This window comes from Rhipicephalus microplus, unplaced genomic scaffold (assembly GCF_043290135.1).
Source record: "Rhipicephalus microplus isolate Deutch F79 unplaced genomic scaffold, USDA_Rmic scaffold_24, whole genome shotgun sequence".
Lineage (NCBI taxonomy): Eukaryota > Metazoa > Arthropoda > Arachnida > Ixodida > Ixodidae > Rhipicephalus > Rhipicephalus microplus.
In genome coordinates, this window is record NW_027464597.1 from 4,816,687 (window position 1) to 4,839,379 (window position 22,693).

The 22,693-nt window shown below is 42.7% G+C and overlaps 1 protein-coding gene across 1 annotated transcript in view; it reads left to right on the forward strand.

Annotated features, from left to right (window-relative positions):
* LOC142786489 (rho GTPase-activating protein 39-like) overlaps window positions 1–22,693 on the forward strand; it is a 60,846-nt gene that overhangs the window by 3,757 nt on the left and 34,396 nt on the right. Inside the window, exons 2-8 of the mRNA XM_075884200.1 lie at window positions 3,775–3,876; window positions 8,474–8,612; window positions 15,506–15,586; window positions 17,426–17,500; window positions 17,791–18,046; window positions 19,668–19,795; window positions 22,330–22,590. Of these exons, the coding sequence (XP_075740315.1) occupies window positions 3,775–3,876; window positions 8,474–8,612; window positions 15,506–15,586; window positions 17,426–17,500; window positions 17,791–18,046; window positions 19,668–19,795; window positions 22,330–22,590 (1,042 nt within the window). The remainder of the gene's footprint in view (window positions 1–3,774; window positions 3,877–8,473; window positions 8,613–15,505; window positions 15,587–17,425; window positions 17,501–17,790; window positions 18,047–19,667; window positions 19,796–22,329; window positions 22,591–22,693) is intronic.

The following is a 22,693-nucleotide window of genomic DNA, read 5'->3' on the forward strand; positions in this document are numbered from 1 at the left end:
CAAGTGGGAGGATGAAATTAAGAAATTTTTTAGGTATCAAATGAAAACAGCTCACATAGGATGGGGTGAGCTGAAGATCATTGGGAGAGCCCTTCGTTCTGCAGGGGATATAAGATAGGCTGATAAAGGTTATGTGGATAATATCTTATATTTGAAAGCTTGGCATCTTTTGACATTCTCTTGGTAGTCTGACCGTGACCTCTGTCTGATCACATTATGCTATACCAGTGACAGTAGCTGGCATAGATGTTTGCATCCCGACAGTCATGACAGGAAAGGCCGTAATGCTTTTTAAGTAGTGTTTCATTGTCCTGCTAACATCAGCTGTTCTCTTGACTCACCTGCGACAACTGCACTGTCTGCTATGTCAAAGTGGCCGGCCATTTCCTCTAACTATCAGTAGACTTGAAAGGGAAATTTTTTATTGCCATAATGTCTACCGTGTGCTTCTCTGTTATGTTTTAGTGAAACAAATTGCAATCAATCCAGGATAGCCAATACATGAGTTTGTAATTCCCCCAGAGAGTAATTCCCATATCAGCCACATCACAATTGCAAGGTGTGTGTGAAAATGGTATAAGTGGCAAGTAATTGTGTGCAATGAAAAGGTCCGTAGTCTACATGTGTCAAATACAGACTTGCTCCTTACAGCAAACAGTAAATATGGGTGAAAAAAATCGACTAGTAGTTATACACTCTATATGTTCAGTGTTACATTTCAGTGCTTGCGACTAGCAAACACATTTCACATTTGTCCCATTGCTTCGTGAATAAAGCAGCTTGACAATCAAAAAGTGTTGACAATCACTTTTGCCCTTGATTAAAAAGACGACTGATTTATCAAAACTGTACCGTATTGGGATGTGTTACTTTTTCCTCAGGTCTTTTTTCTACTCTGTCTGTAGATATATCCTGTGTGTCACATTGATCCAGCCTCTGGAACTGCTTTGGCGGCATAACATGCGGAGGTTGTGTCATTGACTGTCCTAGGCTTTGCGAATGTCTCCAGCGACTTGATGCGTTATCTGGAGGGTGCGATGAATGCTGCGTAAACAGAGGCAGCTCGTGAGGCCGTATCATTCACCGAGACCGAGCTGATATCGTTGCAATTCAGTTGCTTATTTTGTCTGGCTGGGGTACTCATTTTGTGATGTAGCCATTTAGTCCTTGGACCTCAATGTTTGTCTCCTGTTTCTGTGTCGTCACTAGCTCAAAGAGTGGGGATCGTATGAGAGCTGTTTTTTATGTCTTGGCCGTTTAATGGCACAGCAATACAATGTTATAGCCACTGGAGCAAAGGGAAGAGATGTTAGTGAAAGGGCCTACAAGGCAGTTTTACATGAACATAAAATGCAAGCACGTGTGAGACAGTATTTTTATGCAGTGTCCCATGGATGATCAATGACTTTTAATAAAGCTTATGATGCGTATGAAAATCATGTATCATTAACTGTGAAGTGATTCGAGATAGAACTGATTGCATAATGCCAGTGAAGTAGATTGGCATATAGAACTCCACAAAGCTTGAAACCAGCGCTCGCTTTTGGTGCTATATAGATGCCACGAATGCCCCCTTTGGTCCAAGGGTAACTACCTGTGAGTGACCAAGCTAGATTTCCAATTAGAACTTAACGCAGATCTATATGATTTATTTATTTATAAGAAAACAAAATAACTAAGGGCATACCTTAATTTTCTTGACTTCGCAGTATTGTTAATTTATGCTTTATGTGATTTCGTTTTGTTCTGACACAAGAGCGCCAGTACTCTCTAGCTGCTTTTGCCATAGCAATGAGCAACCAGCAGTCTTATAATAGCCTTGCATAAAAAGTGAACGTATGTAAAAATTGTCATACTTGCTCATTCGGTCAACACTGTATATTGTTCAAGTTTTTCCAGTCACTTATTTATTTCCGACTAACAAGTGCTATGAAGTATATGCTCAGTGAAGTAAGCGCCTTTACACATACAAAATTTCCCGAAGGGATATTGCAGATTCTGTAGTGAAATAACTGTGAGAATTCTTTGTTCTTCTGGGCATAACACCTAAAAGAAATAATGTCTGTAATTAATTGCGCGTGCAACAGTAGTAATGGTGCTCATTCTTAAATGAATGCAATTCCAAGCAATAACACTGGAATGCACGATGACATGTATATCTATCCAGCACTTCCGACGCTAAGAACAGCTTTCAACAAATGACGGCATCTTTCTCCTATCTCAGTACTGTGAGGATTCTTTGTTCTTTTGGGCACAACCCGGCACATAGAGCAATTTTAATTCACACTTTGGCAGCTGTATTCTTTATTATCGCCCATCCACAGCGATGGACGGCAGTGAAAAAATAAATAATAATAAAAAAGACAAAAATATGTGACAAGATTGTGCCACACCTAAAAGAATCTGTACACTTTTCAAGTGTCATTCAAACTTCTTCGTGTGCCTTGAAATGACATTTCAGCTCTCAGGTTGGCATATTTCAAAACATACAGCTGGTTTCATTTAGCTGACAATTATTCTTGGTGACACTTTTGGTTCACGTGTATTGCATAGCGAGTAAATTAATTAACATTTAATTTACCACGTCTTTCAGACTTAACTTCACACCTCTTCTACTTGTCTGATATATCTATTCAGCGTAAGCTTCTTGCCTTGGCTTGTTGGGCTGGTTAAGACCATATGCAGTAGTAACCAAGACTGCTTCGTAAATGACACAATGCAATGGCAGATAGCAGGGCTACTGTCCGAGAAAGTGGACGGGGGCCTGCAAAGTGCAGAATTCACCTCGGAGCGTGTTTTATCATGCCTGTCATAGGTAATAGCTGTTCTGGGTGACCAAAAAAAAACAAATACTGTAATGTGTTTTCGATCTTGCTTTTTATTTTATTTGCCCACAAAGCGAGGATGACTCCTGAGTAGTGTCGGGCAAACTTTCCTTTGCTTCTGAAGGAAGGATATTTGGCTGTCAGGTTTGCCCTATCTCACCCTTATGAACTAAGAGTAGTACGCGGTAGAAAACACGGACGGGAAAAAGACAAGGACAAGCGCAGACTATCAACTGAAGGTTTATTCATCCTGCATTGCATATATAAATAACAACCAGGAAAAAAGAAAACATTACTACCGCGTCGTACTCTTAGATCATGTATCACCAACTGGCCCAATCGTCCACCTTGCTTAGCTCACCCTTATGAACCTTTGTGTTTGGGAATCCTGGAGCAAAAGGTGCGCTCTTTCAAACCCAAGTCGATAGAGTTATGCAAGCGTGCTCTGCCAAAGGCGTGGGAGAAATTACAACTCCAAGATCTATTGCATCCATTTTGAAAATCTTTCGAGACCGCGTTCAAGCCAGCATAGAAGCACGAGGTGGGCATTTCAAAACTTAAATTTCAGTTCTTTAATACAATTAACTGTCCTTACAAATAAAATAAAGTACATTTCATTTCATTTATCCATTAAAAGATTTATAGTTGTTTATTCATCTTGCACTATCTTGCACTATATTTAGGCCACCCTGTACATGTTCATGTGCTCTCTAGAATAAGGACTAGTTGTAAGTGAGCTTTCATGTTGTCATATTTCTTTTATTTTTTTAATTATTTAACGTTTGTTTGTCTCCTCCTCTAGTTTGTGATATGTAATGAACAATGGCAAAAAGATTTCTATGGCATAGCTTCTCGGACACTTGTGACCAGTTCCGGTGTTGTCGTGAAGTGCGAATGGAAGAAATGTGTGGGCTTGCGCTGATGTCCTGTCTCGATTGTTCTCACGCAGGGTGGAATGGGTGGAAATCATCGAACCCCGCACCAAGGAGCACATGTACGCCAACCTGACGACGGGCGAGTGCGTCTGGGATCCACCCATAGGCGTCAAGATGTGAGTGCTGGCATTTTCATATAGACTATTCATGGCAGGGCCAAAACAAGACATGCTTTCTACAGTGGGAAACTGGACATGGGCGTAAGAGTCGCTAGGATGTGAAAACATGAGAGCCGCTGCAATATCAGTTTTAACAAAGAAATACACTGACGTCTAGATATAATTAACCCAGATATAATGAAATATTGGTTATAACAAAGTAAATTAAAAATAGTCTTGCAGTAGTTGTACTGTTAGGAATGAACCTTTGTACCAAATTATTGAATATAATGAACCTATTTTCATCTAAAATAAAAGTTTGTTATTGTGAGATTTGAGTGTATTCAGTTTACGCATGGCTTAAAACTCTAAACCTGGTGTAAAAAACATAGCAGATATTGAAAGACAGTTTATGACCACTGTGGCTGTGGCTGTAAAATTTTCGCTTGAAATGTGGTTCAGGAAATCTTAAATTTTCGTTCAAACAGCAAGGTGTAAAAAAGGGGGGGGGGGGATTTGACTGGTAGTGTCATATTAAAATGTATGAACAGAGTGAGAAAAATATTGGAAGCTTGCATTATGACGATGGGTAATTGTGTGTGTGTGTGTGTGTGTGTGTGTGTGTGTGTGTGTGTGTGTGTGTGTGTGTGTGTGTGTGTGTGCGCGCGTGTGTGGGTGCGTGCATGTGTACGTGCGTGCATGCGCACACGTGGTCATCTCACGTTTAACAGATCCAGTAGGTCTACTTTGAATTGAAACAAGGGTTGAGGCAAGGATTGTTTTATTGATGAGTTTTAAATTAAGAATATTATGTTTTTATATCACGATTTTCTTTATCTTTATCTGAAAGTGTGCACTGGCTATGGGGACAAAGACTGCAGAGCACGACATAGGCGCTAACTTTCAACGAAATCGTATCGAAGAAAAACTGAAGGAAATCGTATACGTAGTACCATGCTTACATCACTATGCAGAAAACATAACTGAAAGATATAGTTCACACATTGCTAGGAAATTAGCCTAACAACATGGCAAGGTGAATAATTTAAATAAAACTGCAGAAACTTGTAAGGCAGTGTGGTTTAAAAAAGACACTTATTTATCTATTAGGGCCAGTGACGTTTGACACACACACTTTTGATCCTCCTTTTTTATATAGCTTTTACACACAATCTTTTAGAGCTTATGCTGTTACAATGAATATTAGATATAATGAGTTAAATTATGGCCCCAATGCTACTTCAGCAATGTTATGGTGTAGTTCACTGTCTTCAAGGCCCCATGTTGTATGGTTTACTTTGTAACATTTCATGTACAGTACTCAGATTCAAATGCGACATTAAAATTTTTGGCACAACGAATGCACCATTCCTCGAGATAACCATGTCGTGTTGTGAAGAATCGGATAGTGTTGGCTCTGATCTCTGCATTAGAGTCGAACTTACGTTGATGCAGCCCGAACTGGAGACGGTGGAAACTAAAAGTATGGGCGTTGCTTAGCTCTAAATTCTCCCATTTCAGGGTGCGAGTACTGTACTTCACCACATAGCTCAGCTATGGTGCAGTGAAAATTACTAAAGTGAATTCATTGTTGTGGCATCCAAATGAGAACCTTGCACACTCTCTCACACATGAAAAGGGGCTGTGAATGCTTCTGATAATAGGCATAGATTCGCATAGGGTTTCTATGGGATTTCTGAGGTACAGAATTATAGCCAGCAAAAGATTAGTTGCTATTTGTGCAAAGCATATTGGAAAACAGGAGTGGCATAGCTGCCTGAACGAAAATTCAAGCAGAATAAATTTTTCTCTAACCAATACTGTGCTCTTGGTTCAGGTTGGATGCCATTTTGTTCAAAGAAGCTTGGCTGCCAGACAACTGTAGTTCCCTCGTGAAGCCTAGGTATAATGCTTGTACAAGACAGCTGCGTGACCAGTTTGAATGATACTGGCTGCATTAAAAAGACAGAGTTAAAGTTTCGCTGCACTAGAAAGAAGAATTCTGACTCAAACCCTTGCTTATTTTTATTCTTCCTTTTTTTACAGAACTTGCCGAAAATCAGTAAGTCATTAAAAAATTTTGAAGCATGAATCCTACAAAATGTCTAAATTACAGAAATAAAATATTTTGGCACTGCAAATATTATGTTGGATCATTTAAATGGTATATTAGCATGGTATACAGTATAACAGCTTACGTGATAGTGATGCACAGTCTCAGTGAAAAGTGATTTTAAGTGACTATTTACCGAAACAGAATTTTAAATGGCATTGGAAATTCGGGAAATAGGAGGAGTTGTTTTCAGGGGCAAAGCTCCTTATGGCATGGCTGTTGCTTCTCCGTTGTGGGTAAGCACCCCTCGTTAGTTCTTGAACCGGTCATAGAGTGAAGTACTTTTACTATATGCTGAAAGATGCAAATAGTACCACACTAGAGGGTGTTACTTGTAGAAAATAAAGATCGACGTCACACATACGGAAGGAGAGAGAGGCAATCGTGTGTGCTTCGGCGGCACCATACGCGAGGGGGCGCTCTATAGTACAATAAAAGCGCCATTTTGGCGCGCGTGGGCATTCAGAGGCTCGGCGACAGAGGATGGAGAAGGCTGCTGAGCAGCCACAGCATGCGTTCGAAGAAGGGTCCCCAATTTGCGGGCGCACGAGGCAAAAGTACGCCACGAAGCTGCGCGGTGCTACCGCGAGGACTCTGCAGTACGACAACAGGAGGCCGAAGCGGCGCATCATCGACGTGCGGACCCAGCTCTGCCCCGCTGTCTATCATTCACCCCGTAGATATGCTGTCATTTTTTGCTGGTCACTATCCCTTTAACTAGTAGATCACACCTTTCCTTCTCTTGTCACGCTGGGGAACAAAATTTTCATTTTTCTGCTGCTGAATTCGCCATTTGTGTTGATCTTTTTCTGTCTCCGTTTACAATGATTTTCCATGAGTAAAAACTGAAATTATTTATGCATGTCGAAGCGGTGTGCAGTAAGCAGACAAAAGTTGTGCTAACACACACTGTCTGCACATCTGCAATATATGCCCCCGACATCTGCTAAAAATCTATAAGTGTTCTACTTAAGAACATCCTACATTGTTAAAAGCACATTTTCTATAAGCCTTGTACTGAAGTGTCGGTGTATTTGAAAGCGCATTTCTTAGTAGCGCAAAATGCTCTCGCAATTATTTTGTGCGTATAGCAATAAAGGATAGCTCCTTAAATTATAGATTATGCCTCTAATACATAAGTACTTTTCATGAAATTTTAAGCAGTATCTTTTTAGACCATGTTTTCATCAAAGCTCATCTCAAAAGCATTATTTGGCGGTGGCAGTATGTCTTATTGAGGGGATTCGCTTATTGATAACTTGTCAGAGGCTTTCATTCAATACATCGAAGGAAAGAATAATGCGGTTTCAGACAAAGGCATCCAAAGAAAGATGAAATTTGAAAGGCGCTTGAGCTTTGCCTTCAAGAGCAGAACGCGATAGCATAATTGGGCCGTGTCTGCATCACCCTCTCAATTGCTAGCCTTGCTTCATTTTTTAGTGGAAATCTTAACCATGCAATGAGGAAAGAAATGACTGTGCACGTAATATTGGTCGCTTCAATCTATCCCGAAATGCCTATTGCAAATACAGTTGCAAAGTGGCCGCTACACCGAAATTTTTTTCGCGAGTCGGCGAAGTACCCACAATGCGTTCGTTGGCCAACACGTGCAGCTGCACGCTTTGTTGTTGCTGTTGGCGAAGATGATAAATTATGCTTGAACACTTTGTAATGGGTGGGCTTTTAGACCAACCACTCATTGTGGAATTCACATATTTTGACACCTGGTGCAATTTTAGGCTGTAGCCACACAGTATTAGATGCGTTAAAGAGGTTCTTCACACTACCCACCATTCTTCTAGTTTTTCTTTTTTCTTTTTTCGACAATGTTTCAAGCTAAGGCAAGGCTCTACCAACCTGCTTGTGGCACACATAAAGTCTGGGTTCGATTCCCGCTCGAACCGTAGATTCTATTATTTATTTACCTGTGTGTATCTCAAATTTTTGCTCATAACCAACAACGCTCATACCGACACTGATGCACCAAGATTTCTGTAGAATGTGCTCCTTAATGCTCTCGCATTAATGCTCTCGCAAAAACTGCTAGCCAAGGCACAAATACAAACGTTGTAGCTACAAGTGTATAAAGGTGAACTATTACGGGATCTAAAAAAAATAACGATGGTGCTTTATGCGCTAAAACCAAAACTTGAAGGAGGCACGCCATAGTAGGGGATGCCAGGTTAATTTTAGGGGCTAAACTCTTAAGGTGTGGGTCTGTCCATCCTCCGTTGATGTATGTAGCCACCAGTGCCCGTTCGAATAACTCCAAGTACCGCCATCTCCCATATCACATCCCCTGTGGTACATACCCGTTCTAGAGCAGGTATATGCCACAGGGAATGCGAGATGGGAGATGGCGGTACTTGGAGTGTGCACTAGATGAACGCACGCACAAACGCATAGATGGACAGACAGACAGACTAGCAGACGGACGCGCGTAGCGGATATGTGCCACAGGGGATGTGCATTTACTCAAGCCAGACTCCTTTGTCCATGCAGCAAGCTGACCGATGACAACCAGTGGTGGGAGCTGTTTGACCAGAACACGTCGCGCTTCTACTACTACAACGCCAGCAGCCAACTGACCGTCTGGCACCGGCCAAAGAACTGCGATATAATCCCCCTAGCCAAGCTACAGGTCAGTGCTCCCTCGAGGCGGCTCACCCGGGTGAATCGGAGACGCCAACAGTTATGGCAGCAACCCGATATCTGCTGTCCCTGCTCTACTGCTTGCTATGCAATTCAGGCGATAAATCAGCCGTTGCGATGACCAGAAACTTTCCCCATAACTCACAGATGACCTGTTATGCAACCTGGCAGTGTTTTATGACAGATACTGCACGAAATCATGAAAAAAAAGAAGTATAAATTTTTAAGCGCTTGTTTTCTTTTGTTACGCAATATTAACGAGAACTAAGAAACAATAATACCAAGAGGATCCTGCTGGTGGCGAGTTATCTTTTTGTCCACTTTTATTTCTTCATATTTACAGTAAAATCGCTTCTAATAACATCCCCTATACTTCTCTCCGCATCATTGTCTATTATTTCTTGTGAATATTGCGTATGAAATCATGCATGCAACTGATACTTTATGCTTTCGATAATCTTTTGTAACTAGCACAATAGCAGTGGTGTGTGAACAAAAACTCTGGCCGCTAGAGTACTGCAACCACTACGATGCATCAGGTGGCACCTGTGACGCTATAATGTGCAGTTCGACAGTAATACCCTTGCTGTTGGCTCACTCAGGCATGGATTTCAGTCATCTTCCCTAAGAGACCGTTGCACAAGAGGCTCATCAACTGAACTTGGTCATTGTATTCGTGTACTCTAGCTTCATCGCTCTATGTTTCCAGGCATGGAGGATACAATCTGGAAAAAAGAAATTAAGTAATATTTACTGACTTAGTATTTTGTTAGTTACTGACTTAATTGCACCCAGAAGAACTTTGGCACGGCTTTAAAGCAACTAAGTTACTGTAGTTCCCAAGTTTAAATTTGCATTCAGGGTATTAGAAGTAATATATTGAGTTTTGTGTCATTTTTTGATGCTTAAAGGGACACTAAAGTCAAATAATAATTTACATTAGAGTGAAAGCTCAATGTATGACAACATCTAAAACAACAATATTATCAACAACAGTGCCCTACTTACCGAGAAATTAAGGTAAATGCATAAGAACACATGCGTAGGACATTCTCAAAATGATCCCGATTACATCTGACGGACCGCCTACAATTAGTCACTATTAATCAATCTAGCTGCATAAATAAAGAACCTCTATGCATCAAGAGGCATTGAAATGCTGCTTGTTCGTTTCTGTTTGATTCATGGAAAAAAGAACGGCCGGACGTTACTATGGGGAATGGCACGAGTGATTCAAAAAGTCAATTTTCGCGTAGTTACACTGGACAAGTGGTGCCATCTAGCGGGGCACATTTGAACAAAAAAAACCTCTGCAATCTCTGAGCCAATGGCGGGAAATTGATCAATTGCCATTATTGCGACAGTGGCTCCCGCTGCTTTCGGTCTGCTGCCACTAGCGCAGTAATGTCGAGCAACGTTGTTCACGGCAACAGTGACGTGAGTCGGTCCGGTTGGTGCGCTTCTTGGGGCGGGAAATTTGAAGTGCGCTAACTTGATGCGGACCACTCAAACGTGATTTTATTTTAAGATATGCTCTTCCTTGCCACAAAAGTAACACTATGAGGTTTCTGTGCCGCTATTTCAACAATCAACGTCGGCTTAATAGTCAAGTTGATTTAAGTTGATTTTATTTATTTAACCATGTGATAAAACACATTGTATACGTGGTTTGGTTACCTTTAGTGTCCCTTTAAGAAGGGGATGCTACTCTTTGAATCTTTCTTTAAAATTCTTTGTTGATCTAGTTGAAACTTGCCAAGTACATATATACTGTCCATGTGCTAGTTTCAATAAGCAGTTATTTTTGCAGTATGACATCTAGTCTTTAGAATACCGAACATTTCATATGCTGTTTTCTGGGCAAGTTTTTTCTCTCTCTCTCTCTCTCTCTAAACTGAGAGCAACATACGAAGTAATGCGAAGTTGGTTGCTTTGCTGCATGCGTATCAAAGTTATTTCGAGAAGCAAAATGAGGTAGGAAAAAAAAATGTGTGCGTCAGCTTGCTTGCCTCTTGAGAGCAAGTCCCAAGCTATCAGCCTGGGGAATTTGAGGCATATTGAATGTTTCTTCATTACAGTTGTAGTCATGGTTATATCTTTTGAAGTACAACTTTTAAAAGTTTTTCATGAAAGCTGGCGACCTACATTGAAGGAACACTAAAGGCAACTATTAAGTTGACTTTGATTGTTGAAATAGCGGTCCGAAAATCTTGTAGTGTTACTTTCGTGCGAAAGAAGCGCTTCTTTTCAAATAAAATTGTGTTTTAGTGGTCTCCGTTGGGTTAGAGCACTTCAAATCACCCGCCTCAAGCAGAACGTCTCACGTCGCTGTGTAGAACGTTGCACGGCTTTACTGCGCGGCTGCCGACACCACATCAGAACTAAGGTAGCAGAAGCCAGAGCAGCAACAACGGCCATTGAACAATTTCCTGCCATGGCCTCTGCGATGACAGACATGCATGGTTCAAATGGGCCCCGCTAGAGGGCACGACTTATCCAGGTCAACATGGCGAGAATTGAATGTTTGAACCACTCGCGCCATTCCCCATAGTAACATCTGGCTGATCTTTTTTCCATGAATCAAACAGAAACAAGCAAGTAGCATTTTGTTAAGTCTGTTGATGCGCAGAAAGTTCTTTATTTAGTACAGCTAGTTCAATTACTAGTGAATAATTGTAGATGGTATGCCTGACGTCATCGGAATCATTTTGCGAATGTCCTGGTCATGGTGCATGTGGTCTCGTGCATTCACCTTAATTTCTCGGCAAGGAGGGCACTGCTGCTGATAGCATTGTCATTTTAGACGTCATACATTGAGCTTTCTCTCTCACATAATTTGTTATTTGAATTTAGTGTCCCTTTAAAGAGGTGATGGACAATTTCACTTCAGTATTGTGAGTGGAGGCTGTATTTGCTGATATTCTGAAAATGACATTGACTTTTTTTTTATTCTCTGCATCCTTTCATAAGATTACCTGTGGGCAGGCACATGAATAATGTCATGGAGTAAATTGCAATCTCAGAAAGATGCATGATGTCTTAGTTTTGTCTTGTTAGAGGACGTCATCTTATAGGTGCGGTGCACACAGCCCCATCTTTAGTGTCCTGTGTAGCGTACTCACAGAAAGAGTAATATTGTTGATGCTTGGTATGCAGAACAGGTTCTTTTCAGCCATGCTTTTGTTTTGAGTGTTCTCATAATATAGTACCGCTAGGTCTTGGTTGGAGTTGCATATGTCCAGATCAAGTGTAAGTAGATCTTGCGTACATCCCAAATGCATGTGCACATCTCATTGAAATGTAGAAGTCTTTGTTTGTACTTCAGAATAGAACAACAAACTTTATTTTAAGTTATGTTATATTAGTAGATATACTGGGGCTTCCAAGCCTTTGTTATTTTCTAGTTGGTTTTTGAGAGGGGGAAGAAAAAAAACAATGATGGAACTGAAATAGAACATAGTATGTAGCCGCTCATGTTTAAACCCTCGTAGATTGAGTGCTCGGGACTGTTCTTAATTGAAACAGTATCAGAACGCCCACTTTTTATTACCTTGACAATCAGAATAGTTTATTAGGTCAGCTTTATGTTCCTGCTTGTTTTGAAGGGGCGTGTAGTTGAGGCAATTTAACAGGCATGCCCGATGACTGGAACATCATCACAGAATCGCCACATATGCCATATAGCCAACGCATAGATAAATCTTTAATTTCGTCCTCATGGGAGCGAATCTTGGGTGCCGATTCGCTTGCAGCCATAACGCCTTTCAAGGTTGTCTTCATCATTATGCAAGGTGTGACACAGTCAATCACATGAAATATTGTGGCGAAGCATAATAAGAATGTAAAGGTTTCAGTATTGTATAAGTAGATGTGCATTCAACTACATTTACAGCCACCCGCTGTTTTGTGTCACAGCATGATTTCTGAGGCACCTAGTGACTGTAATGGCTAGCCTTGATCACTAATGATGCAGTGGCCATGGTGATTTAAGCCGTTACGGGCAATAAAAGGCACATATTTGTCATTATTTTAATATTGCATGATATTGCTGACAATTTAATGGTTCCTCAGGAGCCTGGAAGATTGCAGGTTCCCTGCGTAATGCTTTGTTTATGTAGTGATGGCATCTGTTTAATTGAAGCAGCCACAATTGGCTTCTGAAAGTTTCTGGCTTGTGTGAGAAAATCATATTGCTGAGCGGTTAGTCCCCCAGCAGGTTAAAAAAGAAGGAGGTGTTCTTGAAATGGTAATGACGCCGTGTGGACATTTAAAAAATACATTGCTGCACTAGTTGGGCCATAATCCGCAATATTGGATAGTGCGAAATCATACAACACAAAAAAAGAACGGAGATGCTCAGGACAGGCGCTACTCGTAACTAAGCGTTTTGTGATGTGCGTATGTCTTGCTCTTCCAATCCTGCAGTGTATTTTTGACTGTCACCTGCAATGCATCTACATTGCGCCTAGGGAGACATTTCAGGATAAAGCTTAGTTGCAAGTAGCATCTGTCCTGTGCATCTGTGTTGCTTCTTACTCTTGTACAACTTCGCGCTACCCAACTTTGAAGGCCATCTGGACCACCTGTTTGCAGTGGTGCTTCGAAACAAAGACAAGAAATAGAACACTTTCCATCAGTGATTGTTGCACATCAAGAAACCTGCTTCTTTTCTTTCTTAATAAAATCGTTTTGTCTTAAAGTTTTGGTCGCTGCATTTTTAAAAATTTAATATACCTCAAAGGCTCCCTTTCAGAGGGCTTTACATGACAGTAGCATCATATATATATGTAGCGCATTTCATTCAACCAGAAAGCTTTTTAGGGTACGGTACTCTGTAAATGTGAATGCTACCACTTTGTGAAGAGCTCATAAAAATGGAAAACAAGGGTGACGTGTGTCTGTCCAGAAATGAAAGCAACATATGAGTTTGCATAGTTTAGTGTCAATATGCGAGACTGATCGAGTGAATATAGCGTATAGCGCTCACAGACTGAAATGTGACAACTAATGCACATGCTTTAATTTTCAGTTTGCCACCTTCCACTTTTAACCGCTTACAGTTTATGTCATATCCACACAATTTCAACTCGGACACTTACATTAGAGCCAGTATTACTTTTAGTAGCCCAATTTTTGAGTGACATGATACAGTGGTCTAGAGGCGTTGCAAATGCAGTGGTTGCACCAAAATTTTTGTTGTTACGTTTCAGTCTGTGAGCACTCTAGGTTACATGTTGATGACAGCTTACTGGGCAGGGATATGGAAGTGTGGCTGCCAGAAATTGGTGGTAGTACAATGCCTGATGTATATTTTATAAAACAAAACACTCATTGCTGAGCCAGTTCCTACAGTAATCAGTGCACATTTCATATTGGCACACCTTCGATAATTTTGTCAGGCAACAGCCATCACTGATCTTACTTCATAATCCTGCTTTTCTAATAGTACTGCTTGACCAGCAGTATTTTCCTGGAGTCGCTGCAGTAGTGGCTGAGTGGTTAACGCAATGGTAGTATTTTCCTAGAGGAGACTCTGTGGGACGCCTGGAGCCGTATTCCGTAATTGCTTTCGACAACATTATCACTTTTCGTGACATAGGCTCTCTTTGATCCAGCGACTGAAGCGACTACTTGCCTGCCTTTCTTCACCCATACAGTCGGTGTGCTCTAATATCAGTTGCACAGCCATCTCCAAAAGTGATCGTCTTGGAATAGAGGAGGTGTATAGCATTTTTTGATGGAGAACACCCGCTGCACTATGTTTCGGAATGGCTTAGAATATACGACGATTACGTTACATTAAAAGAGGTGTCCTGAAAATGGCATACATACTTAGTGTGCAGGAAATACTCCAATTTAGACTGATAGGATTCAGTTCACAAATAGCACAGACTGTATGGAATGTGTTTCTTCATCATGTCGCTTGATTGGGCAGCAAGAAACATTCACACCTGCCATAGCCTGTGCACCCTCTCCAATGACGGGTCTGCAAGATCATACCGTGTCATGGTAGCCTCCTAGTTGGCAGCGTAGTGCACACCACTACTTTTCTGCCTGGTTGCTTCTTGCCATTTTTGTGTTCTGAATTTTATTTTGTTTATCTTGTTTACTGCCTTTTGTGTGCATTTGTGTTATACCATATGCGTTGTGCATGTCCCTTTGCATCTGTGATGTGCATGGACCCTTGTGGGGGGTCTTGCACCTTATTTAGTTTTGATGGGGGGGATCAAAGCTGCCGTTACCAGAGAGGCCAATGTTTGCCAGCTGTGGATGCAGATGTGTAATGCCTAAAGATTGGCACCAGTGTGCAGCTGAGGCAGTATTCTCGGTCATTTGCTTTCGAGAGTGGTGTCGCTTTCAACGAAACTTTGGGTCACGAATCACCAGGTGTGCCAGCATCTACGAGCAACGTTGCCATTGTCCTAGAACACTGTTGCTACAAGATTCTGATGCATTGTAGCTAGTTATGCACAGTGTTGGAAATCTAATTGTATCTCTGAAAGTGACACTCGTAACTACTATGCCTGATGCAGCCCTGCCAGTATTATTCTTACTAAATCTTTCCATATGTCATTCCCATGACTCAGCATTTTTCATGAATTCTTACTGAAGACATGAAGTTTCTCTCAAGGAATTCCGCTTCTTTTGCATATGATTACTGTGGAAATATGTAGAATAGTGGGACAGAGGGGAGAACTTTTCACCACACGTTGCGCACATTGCCACTCTCTGGTCACCGTAGATGAACTCCTGCTGCTTGAAGCCTTGTTTCTGCATGGCACAATGACAGTTTGACAATAATGTGGGGTCCTGCGTTGTATGCTTTTTCCCTCCTGCTTTTTATTTTGAACGCTCTGCGTTGGGTTGTGGTGGGTGTTGCAGACGTTGAAAGAGAGCACAGAGCTCGAAGAGCAGATCTTGAGGTCACCGGTTAGAAAAGAGTCCGTGGGAACGCAGACCAGAGTAAGTGCCTCTTTTGTTCCCTTGCATTTTGTAAACTGCAAGCATGTTTTCTTTTTTTAATTCCTGCTATAGTTTGCACTAGCTGCCAGGGTGCCTCAATGGAAGTTAACTTGCAGTAGTTGTGTAAGAATTTTTTTTTAATCTTTTTGCTGCCGCTGTTGTAGCGGTACATCAGTAACACTGGTACGTTCCCACGTTTTCTCCCTGCAGTGTCACTGATGTACCAGTACATTCTTCATTGTGTGTTCAAAAATTTACACCAAAGTGCAAAGCTGGCGTATCTTGTGTGATTCTGGTGATGGTTGTTCCATGGATGGAAAATCTGTCTAGAAACATGTCTTTATGCCTGTTCTTGCGTGTAGTATTGTAGAGTATGGAGCGACCACACGCGCCCTCCCGTGCTGTGCTCGCACTACTCCTTCGGATGGAGTGACCACACGGCATGCATGCAATTATGGGTTCAGGGGTATGTAATCTGCCACAGGTTTGCAGGTTCTTTCTCTTTCTCCCTTTGTCGTTGGCTTGTCTGGTGCGGTGTGTGTGAAGTTCAGGTGCCCTCACCGTTGCTTCCTCCCTTGCTGCCATCAGCAGTAAGAGAGTTTGTCGTATCCCCTTCCCACAACTATCCGTCATTTTGACTTCACAATGTGTCATTTCTCTGTGGCTCAAGCCTCCCTGATCTTCCCGAAACCATGCCAACACTGGGGATGCTTCACGGTTAAGAACACCAGACAGTGAAAAGGCCGAAGAGGTTCCATATAACAAGAAGCAAATGCAGTCAGTCAGCAGCATTAGCTTAAGAAACACTTATTTTGATGAATTTCACGTTAGTGTAGCACATTCAGAGGGTAGTGTGACTGCTGCAATCTGCATTTGTTGCATTTCTTTTGTGACTACTACTACCCAACCTTTGTGAGTGATTACACAGCCTCTAGTTCAAGCCAAATCCAAAGTCAAAGCAACAGTCACTTTTGCATATTATTGCCATGGAAATAAAGTTGCCAATGACTCGAGCAATCAAGTTGACGTCCATTCTGGCACCATTCAGACAGCTTGTCTGCAAATGGCTGCTCTCTACAGGCTGTTAGTTTCCTCACCGTTTCATTGTTCTTATTAGTTTATTAGTTCTGCATGCAATGAAATAGCCTCAGGCATTCCATTCTTTCTTTTTTGCCTGAATTATCATGAATCTGCATGTCACAAAGGCTGGCAGTGCATTCACCTTTCACGTGGTTCACATGCCAAGCATTTCGGATCTCACAGATGGGGTCCAGTCAGTGATGACTGTGGTTGCTTCAGCACAGGTGTTGCATGGCAGTGGGAGTTTTTCAAAGGCTGATCTAGTGACTTGTGAGCAACATGAGCACTGAAATTCAGTCAAGTTGCTATTTCACTTGCTGTCAAAAGAATGCTGCAGTGGAACACACATTAGAAGGCTGTCTTGGTCAACTCCGCAATATTTGTTGCTTAAAACACTTATCGCAAGTAAACAAGAACAAAACATATTGATGTTCATGAATGCTATGCACAGATAAGTATTATTGAAGTGCAGCCCAAATACATGCACAATAAATACACACATCATGCAATTGCGACTAGAATCCCTCAACAGACATACATTTGTTTACAGCCACATAGCTCTAGAATGAAATGGTTTGCTAAAGAAAGGATTCCCTACATCCTGGGTGAAATAGCATGCATTGCATTGCACAATCAGTCGAGCAAAAGGACTTTTGTAATGAAGTATTTTATTAAAGCCAAGCGCTTCATCGTATTTCATTGTAGTCCTGAGGTTTCCATTCGTTACGGACTCACTGCGATGCTGGACTGCCACTGCAGGTACGAGAGGAACCGACAACATGCACCGTCTCCACGCAGACAAGTCCAGCCCCGTCTCCACGGCAACACCGCAAGGTTAGCCCCGTCCTCATTTGTGAGCGCTTGTTTGATTCTGTCTGTAACCTTTGCAACAGATGTACAAAATGTGATGGAGAAGATGGAATAAAAAATGAGGCGTTTGAACGTGGAACTATGACCAAACTCGGACATGGCGAATTACCAACTGGAGTTGCTGTTGTCTTTTCCCAACGGATTACCTGCTTGCTCAGTCACATGTGTTGTTTCCGACATAACGTCTAGGCTAAGAATTCTTATACAACTGTGTCACAGCCCCTCCTACAGTATGTACGTGGTATGCTGTGCAGCGGGAAGCGTTGCGGTGTGGTGCGCAGCTGCCGCTGCACCACTACATCCTGGAGCAGGCCAAACTGCTCGGCTATCGGCTAGACCTGTTCGAGGATGGCTCCTCGTCGTCGGCTTCCTCGGCGGCCGGCGACTGGGGCCACGACAACGACGACGAAGAAGATTTTGCCGACGACGAGGCCATGAGTGCGCCATCCTCACCGTCATCCTCGCAGGACGAGGGAGACGGCCACGATACGGTGGCGGGTCGCTTCTCTGGTGAGACCTGGTTGGATGGAGGTTTTGCGGTGCTAGTTTTATTGAACTTTTAAACTTTTTATACCAGTTGTAAGATGTGTGTACTGCAGTAGACTATTGGTAAACGGGGATCGTTTAAAATGGAATGGCTGCTTAAATGGAACATTTGTTTTGAATATGATTGGTTTTGTACTTGAAATATGCACCCTTGGTTATCTCTCAGTGAACAGGGCTACTGTAAAAGAGAACATAGTTTTCTGGTCCCTTCAGGTTCTGTTTAACAAGGGCCTTCTGTATATTTATCTGTTCCAAATCAGAACAATAAGCACTAAGTCGGGATAACTTATCAGTTTAGATTGATAAGTTATTTCCTGAGGACTCTAGCAAAGTTAGTTCTGCGATCAGGAGTTTTGCTGTTATAAGGGAGAATGAAAATTCGCATTTCACTTCTGAGTTCCATGCCAGCATCCCAGCTGAATGCCACATGACATCAGAGACTTCAAACGTAGTTAGGTATTTTAATCACTATGGCTCAATAAGTTTTCATAAAACTTGCCTTGTTAAGTAGGGGTGTGCGGACAGTGAAATGTCATTTCAAATCACATTTGAATTGAACACTGCCAAATAATTGCCAAATATATTGAACATCGAATCAAATATGAAATATACAAGATTTCATTAATAATTGAAAGAAATAAAAAGAAGTGAATTCAGCTCATGTTCTCAAGCACATAACACGGTGATTAACGGCCACTGAAAGGCTACTACCAAAAGCACCAGAAGTTCTACACGAGCTGGCCTCAGGTTCTCTCATCGTGTTATTGGCAGTTGAAAACATGCACCCACCAGGCACTTTGGTAGAAAGATATCACAATGCAGTTTAGTAGGCTGGTGCGAATATTCGAGTAGTTTGAATGAACGAACAAAGCAGTAGATGGTTATATTAGACATGTAACTTTCAGAAAGGTGGGTTCACTGCATTGAAGGTGTGCTGTGCCGTGAAAGCACTTAAAATCTACACTGCCGCGAAGCCCCAGTTCAAGGTTAGATGAACAAAGTTGACCTCACATCAATTCATCACATCTTAGTTTAAAAGGTTGTTATGCCGACTTATATGCTCCAAGTATAGTAAATTATAAAATGCATGTCAGGGAGAAATGAGACACAACGCCGATATGCCAGGCCGGCTGTTCTTATTCTGCGTCGTCTTTCTCCTCTTCTATTGTCCTATTAAAGTGGCACGAGAATGGACGAAGTGGCAAATAAAGGCATCAGCAGGTTCTTCAAAGTGTCCGTCGTCTCAAATTGAACTGTAGAACGTTCCGGCAGCCTCTGCTGCAAATTCACCAAACTTTTGTATCGTCCCATAGAAATGAAATATGAACAAGAAATTGCAAAGTAGAATTTTTTTCGTGAGTGATCACTCCAGAACACTCTTGGAACTTTAATTATGTTGTTGCAAAAGGTGGTTTAGGGCCCAAATTTAAGCACACAAGCAAAGTCATGTTGTTGAGCCTAGTGGTCAAAACAAGAAGGTGTTTTGGTTAAATCTAACTTGTTCATATTTCTACTATCCGTGACTGTACATTTTCGCCTTGGCGAACTGAAGCTGCAGGCTTATGTGACGCACTTTGGTGTGCAGCCGAGAGTGATAACGGCAGCTGGACGTCGGGCTCCCCTGTGGGGCACCCCGCGGCCACCCAGCATGCTTCCCTGCGACGGGTCGGCCACTCCCGGCCGGATGGTGGAAGCCTGCTGGAAAAGTCACAGGTGCGCACAGTGTTTGTTTTTCATGAAGGGTGACGGCAGGTTTAGGGTAGAGGTCTTTATATATACAGTCAAACCTCGTTAGTGCGTATCCGCTTTAAGCGTACTAGCGGTTAAAACATAGTTGCGACGAATCCACAACTGAGTCTCATAGAGACTAATGCATTCGCGGACCACTTAGGCCATAGTGTTCGGCCTATGCCTATTGGTTAGTGTGTACTAACTGCGTACAGCAATAACACTTTGCGCCACAAAATTTTACTGCGCCGCTGAACTTGCAGACACCACAATGTGCCGTGAACGGTTTTCTGTCATGTTGATAAGTGCGGAGATCAGCCGATAAGTTATTCCAACTTCAGCGCAATTGCGGCAATGATATTGCGAGTAATCATCAGGGGAAAAATGAAGGCGACGGGGTGACCACCGACAAACGTGCCGGTGTGACTTATCGCTGGCGAAAAGCCTTATCACAGTAAGCATCCCTGGTTAGCTGCTTGGTCACACATGTGGCGTAGCATCACTTTATGTTCACTGCTTGCTTTTAGTATGCTATTGCCTGAACGTGCTGGGCAGCTGATCGCTGCCGCTTCATTTTACAGGACTGTGTTCAAGCGCGCACCTTACAGAAGCACAAGCAGCTCGCTGTCGGGAAGTTTAGAGCTACGGGTCACAAGCACCGAGAAACCTTGCTGTATTATGTCAATACATGCACCGTACAGCGAGCACAGCACTGTTGTTAGCATGCTGGACGCTTTTATTTAGCGACAGCCCAAACGCACCTCCGTCAGCTGCCAGGACTGCTATAGCGTTGCGGAGAGAGCATTGCTTGCAAAAAGGCCTTCGTCGCCGCGTTAAGCCAGTAGGCTACTTGCCCAATCTATGCATGGCCTGAAGCAGAGAGGGTGTACTCTACAGCGAGCGGATTGAATTCGGCAGTCACGGTGTGCGCAAAATGAGGGAAGTGCTGCACGCAACTAGCTATGCAGTAAACGATTTGGCTCTCTGCAGCTATACCGCAATTTAAAAAAGAAAACTGTGTCAGTTTTTGCTAAGAAGCAGACCGCGGAAAAACTGCATCATGGACAGCTGATTGTGTCCGTTCTGTCGCTGTATCCACGCTGTGTATCCCAGATCCTGCTGTAGTTTTGAAATGCTCCTCAGCGTCTCCACCGCAGGCTATCGAGCGGTTGTGTGAGAGTCAGAAGCTTTCCTGTTCTTTGGCATAAAGAAAGAAATGGCTTTGGGGTGGGCCCTTTAAGCAATGCTTCCCATGTCACTGAGTTCCTTCCTTTGTTGGTGGCAATGGCGCACGTCAGGAGATGCAAACTTGTAGCTGGTGGTTAATGTGTAGTACGTTTAGTGCGTAGTTATGCCACTGTCCCCGGCAGGTACGTATTAACAGGGTTTCACTGTATCGATGTACATCTTAGTATGATGTGGCCTTAGTTAAAGTTCTGACATGGTAAGAGGTGGGGTTACTTAAGCAGCTGATTACTGACTGCATCTAACATTGAAGAAACCTTATTTACATGCTTATCACCAAACATAATTTGAGCGAACATCTAAATCAGCCTGAAATCAGTTTGTTTTTCTGCCTATATTTGTCTGTGTAGCTTTTGAAGCTGGTTCGTTAAGTGCATAAAAAGTGGCCATAGCACTGGCAGGCAGGTACGAAAAAGACACGAGATAAGCACTACTTTCAACTGAATCCAGTTCAACTGTATTCAGTTGAAAGTTGGTGCTTGTCCCATTATGTCTTCTTCCAAGTGGATTTGGTTGAAAGTAGTGCTTGTCCCGCTGGGTTTTCCTTGTCCTTGCCCTATCTGCTTGCACCATGATACCTCTTGATGCCTATATTCCTATCAGCGTTGTGCCGTAGCCACCTGTTAGCTGTACAACCACTTACGGGGGGGGGGGGGCATATCCTTGCCTTATAGTTAGTACCAATTTTCAATAGCTACAAAAGTAATGAAGGCTTGCCCGTGATTCATGGTTAATGAAATAAGGTTGTTGCAGAGCCAGCAGCTACATACCGATGATTGAAACTCGTGGCCAGGTAATATACTACATTGGTCTGTGTATAGTACACCACAATTCAACTAACCCATTCATCGTCAGATTACAAAGTGCCGCTGAAATATGTCATTATGGCATGTCAGGCTTTCTATTTTATATACACATCTGAACAATATTCAGCACTTGCAGCCATTTTTCTTGAAATAGCAGAAAAACGTCAGTTAATCTTATGGGTTTATGATTAACCTAGTGTTCCTTTAATGGCCATCCATGCTCAATATCTCGCCAATAGACTGATTGCTTGATTCGCAAGTGCGCCTTTCTGCATTCCACATTTGCTGAGCTAGTAGAAGTACCATTTGTGGTTCTAGTTAAGATGGAATGCACGTGCCGTAGCTTTCCCATGAAAACCCTGTTCACATTTTCCACTTCATAGAGCAAACGCGCCGCGCTTGTACACACTGTTCACAAGCAACGACTGAACCACAATTTGTTTGTCTTCGATCTGCTTGCGTGCGCAGTCATTCCAGGTGGCGGGTGGCTCCCGGGAGACATCGCCCGCCTTGCGGCCGCTGTCCGCCGAGCGCAAGCCCCCGTCCGAGAGCGACATCGTCCAGTATGCCCAGGACAACCTAAACCGGCACAAGCGGGGCCTGTTCCGGCGCAAGTTCTCCCTGCGAGACATGCTCTCCTGGTCCAAGGACCCCATCCGACAGCCCATGATTATGACCACTGACAAGTCTCTTAAGCACGACGCCTGCCACCTGTTCAAGCTCATACAGGTGCGTCATCACCTGCCCCGTGCATGCAGTCTCAGAACAGTTGACGGACATTGTGACAGCACCTCTACAGTCACTCCTTCTTTGTACCGTCCCCAGCTGCGTA